This window comes from Zeus faber (assembly GCF_960531495.2).
Source record: "Zeus faber genome assembly, chromosome: 14".
Lineage (NCBI taxonomy): Eukaryota > Metazoa > Chordata > Actinopteri > Zeiformes > Zeidae > Zeus > Zeus faber.
In genome coordinates this window covers 12,170,001-12,173,852 of record NC_137200.1, presented here as the reverse complement: position 1 = coordinate 12,173,852, position 3,852 = coordinate 12,170,001, and the positions used below count along the sequence as shown (strand labels likewise).

Here is a 3,852-nt window from a genome sequence, read left to right as displayed (position 1 = left end):
AGCTCATCCACTCTTTTGCCAGGGTGGCTTCTGACTCCTGAGTTGTCTAATTGGCTACGCATCCCTATTAGTAGGCCATAATAATAAGCACAGTTATACGTATTTATGACATATTTTTTTTACGTGTTTATTTTGATTTTTGGTGTCATGGGATTTTTTAATTGTAAAAAGTGTCTGAACAGACTGGGAGCCGATCATTGTGACTTTGTGGTATTCTTACATGCGTAACTGAGGCTTGAGGGAGCCATGTCGTCTATAGGAACTACCCTGCTTATCTCTTGTAACTTTACACAGTTTTTACAAAAGGCTTTGTGATTTTGCACCCTGAGAGTTACAGGTTTTTACTTTATTGTTTATGTTGAAACCCCTTGGAGATGCTTTCCTACGTTCAAGATGTTCTGGATTGCCACTTACTTTGCATACCACAAGCATGACAAGAAGAAGTGTACTGGCCTTAGAGGAAAAGGGGGGTGGGAGGGGGAAGTTTTATGAGCTGTTTTTAGGGAAAGGGTCTGGGTCCATATGGTCTCCATTATAAGTTACACTAATCAGTTAAATGTTTGATTATGGAAGGCAAGGGGGCACCAAAAGTCTGGGAGGAACGGATTACTGTAAATACCTGCAGCCTCGGGGTGTTGCCTTACCCAAGAGGTGGACTGTTTTTACAGTGAAAACTGAAAATATGACGGTGTCGTTTTTCACAATGCTGTATCGCTTGATTTTTTTGGAAACAATGACTAATTGACAGTGAAGCGAGCGCAGCTCCGGCTACAGCAGCTCCTCTCACGCGGACAACTCCAACCATATGGAAGGAGTATCATCATGGCTGCTGAGGAGTAACACTGACTCATAAAAAAATACCCTCCCTCCACGCACACTTTAATCATTGCCCCCTGTGATGTGTCATGGTCGCATAAGGAGTAGGTGTGTAGTCAGATTCTCACTACACCGGTATTCTGATTTTCTTTTATTTGTTTTCTCAGGTCCAGATGGACGTTCTCTGCGACAATCTTAACCTGCAGAGTGCACCGGGCAACCTGCCCCCTGCTATCCAAAAGTTGGACCTATCGCGGAACGTGTTTCGAAACCTTACACGAGAAACACTGGCCTTTCACGTCACCATCCGTCATCTGAACCTTCACTCAAACAAGATCCAGTTCATCGAGCATGATTTGTTCAAGGACATGGCGAATCTGAAGATCGTGGATCTTTCGAGGAACGCTCTGGACGTTCTCGCCCTCTCGAAGATGAGCATTGGCCACCTAGGCGCTGTAGAGTCACTCGATCTTTCAAGCAACGGGCTTTACACGGGGATGACAGACTTTTTCCTCAGTAACTCTATGTCACTCGTGAATCTTTCTTTGAACGGCAACAGTATCACCAAAATAACAAACAATGTGTTTTGTGGATCCCTGGCCCTGAGGAAAGTCAGCCTCCACAACAACGTCATCCTGGAGATTGAAGACGGCGCATTTGAGGCATTGCCCTTCCTGACCGAACTCGACTTGTCCAAGAATTCCATCGCTTGCATCACAGACTTTAACCTTTCTCAGTTAAAAGTGCTCAATCTGAGCAAGAACAGCCTGGAGACTTTCCAAACGTTAGATTCAAATTTAGATTATGAGCTCCTACAACTGGACCTAAGTCAAAATAAAATCATCTATTTCCCTTTGCTCCCGAGGAGGAACAATATTGTGCACCTAGACATTTCCCGAAACCAACTCCGGAGCATTAACAACACCAGAACGTTGGAGGAATCGGCCAATAACGGGGAGTTGTTCTTCCCCCACACCCAATTTCGTGTTGGTGTCAGACACCAGTGCTTCTCAAGTTTAAAATATCTTGACCTGAGCTACAACCAAATCAAAAGCATACCCCAGTCATTTTTCTCTAGTATGGTGCTGCTTGAAGTCCTGAAAATGAGTAATAACTGTATCGGGTCGTTCTTTGTCGAGCAAGAAATCCCACTAAATAATTTAAAGGTTCTAGATCTCAGCTACAATTCTCTGCGGAGCCTGACCTTTGGGGAAAACGTTCTCCTGTCTCTTGAGGAGCTCTTCTTACAAGGGAACCTTCTCGCAGTTATAGACCCTCAAACATTTCAAAGACTCCCAAGTATCAAATACCTCCACCTGCAACAGAACCATCTAAAGATTTGTGCGGCACAGCAAAAACAGGCTGAATCACCCGCCGGGAACCATGAACGCTGGGATCCTCACGGTTGTGTTTCCTTCTCCGCCATTCCCACTTTGCAGTTCCTGTATCTATCCGAAAACAACCTCAAGGAACTGCCTGCTTATGCCTTTGGCGACACCCCTCTGGAGTTACTGGACCTGTCGTCGAACCCAGGCCTGGAGGTGGATCCGAAGGCCCTCTCGGGTCTGGAGGATTCCCTGGTTAACCTCTCGCTCAGGGAGAACAACGCTTCCCGACTGGATACCGACTTATCCGCGCTGCGTCGCCTCAAGTTCGTCGACCTATCCACCAACAGGCTGAGCACGCTGCCGCTGTGGCACAAGGAGTCGTCCATCGAGTCCCTAAACCTGCAGAACAACAACCTCGTCACCCTGGAGTACACGCTGCTCACCCTGGAGCGCTCGCTCAAGACCCTCTACATGGGCTCCAACCCTCTCAGCTGCTGCAGCAACCTGCGTTTCCTCCACATGGTGCAGCGCTCCACCACCGTGGCGGTCCCGGACATCGCCAGCGTCACCTGCGTGCACGTGCAGGACTCAGAGCCGGTCAACATCGAGAAGGTGACGCAGGAGATGTGTCACTCCCTCGACGACAGAAGCGTGACCATGATCGCCATGGTCGTCTCGGTGACGGCGCTGCTGGTGATTGTGGCTCTGGGGCTCCTGGCGAGGTCCTGCTACGCCAGGAGACGAAAACACGGCAGCACCTTCAGTGGCTGAAGCCGAGCGTAGGGACGGACGGGAGGGAGGGAGTGAGGGAAAACGACAGTCAGAGCTCCAGAAAATGGCTCATCTGTAGCGTTTGTGTACATCAAGCTATAACAGGAAGACAAAATATCATCGAATGTAGAGATGAAAATGACCAGACACTAAACACTAACGATAAAAAGAAAGAAAAATAGTTGATTTTGAGAACGTGGGATTTGTTGGCGCTCAGGTGACTCTTAGAATGTTGTTGTACATTACCGAGGGTTCCTTGCATCAATGTACTTTGCACTTTAGATTCCTTTCGTTTCTCCATTATGTGTTTTCATTCGTATCTGTGCTCTGTGAATGTGACTGTTGAGTACACTAAGTAATGAATCATGTCGTCAAATTCCAGCGGTTGTTTTCCTTTCTCTCTTCAGTATAATTTATGGGGTCGTTTGTGACGACGACCGCGCATTGGGATGTTCCCCCGATTCTTTATCTCCTTTACTGAGAAGGAAACACACAAAGAGACGATAGCTTTGTGATGTGTGCGGACGTGGTGTATTGCTGTGTGCGGTATCAAGTTTAAAGTACAGCTCTCCTCTATTAATGGAAGGCTGATAACGTACAAGATGGATGGAGCCGTGAAGCGGCTCTCCCGCTACTGCTGTTGCTGCTGGATCTTGCAGAAGCCACAAAGGGACACCTTTTGATTTTCGCTTTGTGCTTTAGCATTCAAAGGACTATATACTCCCTCATGGGTTCGATTTGACAGAAAGAGCGACTGAAACTGAGCTTCAACTGCAAAGCTTTTTCTGTGCTTTTTCTGTGTCTTCACAGCAAAATGAATATCAAATCCTATGTTATATTGCACACGGTCTAAAGATTTTTATTTTAGATGCTCTTTTCCTTGTGTTGATCACACCCCAGCATTAAGTTAAAATGAAAATGGAAATAATAAAATAAC

The 3,852-nt window shown here is 46.6% G+C and overlaps 1 protein-coding gene across 1 annotated transcript; it reads left to right on the top strand.

Annotated features, from left to right (window-relative positions):
- Window positions 1-988: 988 nt before the first annotated feature.
- On the top strand, window positions 989-3,852 carry lrrc32 (leucine rich repeat containing 32). The gene has a single exon (XM_080014248.1). The coding sequence runs from the start codon at window positions 990-992 to the stop codon at window positions 2,913-2,915; it is 1,926 nt and encodes a 641-aa protein (XP_079870374.1). The 5' UTR covers window position 989; the 3' UTR covers window positions 2,916-3,852.

Bases quoted from the DNA above. Each gene is read 5' to 3' on its own strand.
- lrrc32 (XM_080014248.1), top strand. From the start codon at position 990: ATGGACGTTCTCTGCGACAATCTTAACCTGCAGAGTGCACCGGGCAAC.